Source organism: Oryx dammah, unplaced genomic scaffold (assembly GCF_014754425.2).
Source record: "Oryx dammah isolate SB20612 unplaced genomic scaffold, SCBI_Odam_1.1 HiC_scaffold_19, whole genome shotgun sequence".
NCBI lineage: Eukaryota > Metazoa > Chordata > Mammalia > Artiodactyla > Bovidae > Oryx > Oryx dammah.
Window position 1 is genome coordinate 19,318,007 of NW_024070203.1, and position 333 is coordinate 19,318,339.

The 333-nt window shown below is 75.1% G+C and overlaps 1 protein-coding gene across 2 annotated transcripts in view; it reads right to left on the minus strand.

Moving 5' to 3' along the window:
• KHDRBS3 (KH RNA binding domain containing, signal transduction associated 3) overlaps positions 1–327 on the minus strand; it is a 159,060-nt gene extending 158,733 nt beyond the window's left edge. For both annotated transcript variants that reach the window (XM_040262080.1, XM_040262082.1), the window contains exon 1: positions 222–327. In XM_040262080.1, the coding sequence (XP_040118014.1) occupies positions 222–309 (88 nt within the window). In that variant the 5' untranslated portion in view covers positions 310–327. The remainder of the gene's footprint in view (positions 1–221) is intronic.
• Positions 328–333: the final 6 nt, after the last annotated feature.

The window sequence follows — 333 nt, forward strand, 5'->3', positions numbered from 1 at the left end:
CAGATTGCGACCTGGGTCCCCTTCGGTCGCCCCGAGGTCGACGGCCAGCTCGCTGCCACGGCTCCGCACCCCCCAACACCTGCGCCTCGCCTCCGGGCCCGACGCCCCCCAGTCTCCAGCCCCCCACCGCTCCCCCCAGCCCGCCGCTCCCGGGTCCCCAACGGCTGTGGGCGACCGTTAACGGTCGGTCGGTCGGCGGGCCGGTCGGCGCGCGCCCTCACCTTGGTTCACCAGCCGCAGGGCGTGCGTGAAGGAGGGGTCCAGGGAGTCCTTCTCCGCCATCAGCTCCGGCAGGTACTTCTCCTCCATGCTCGCCGGCCGCCCGGGCCCGGG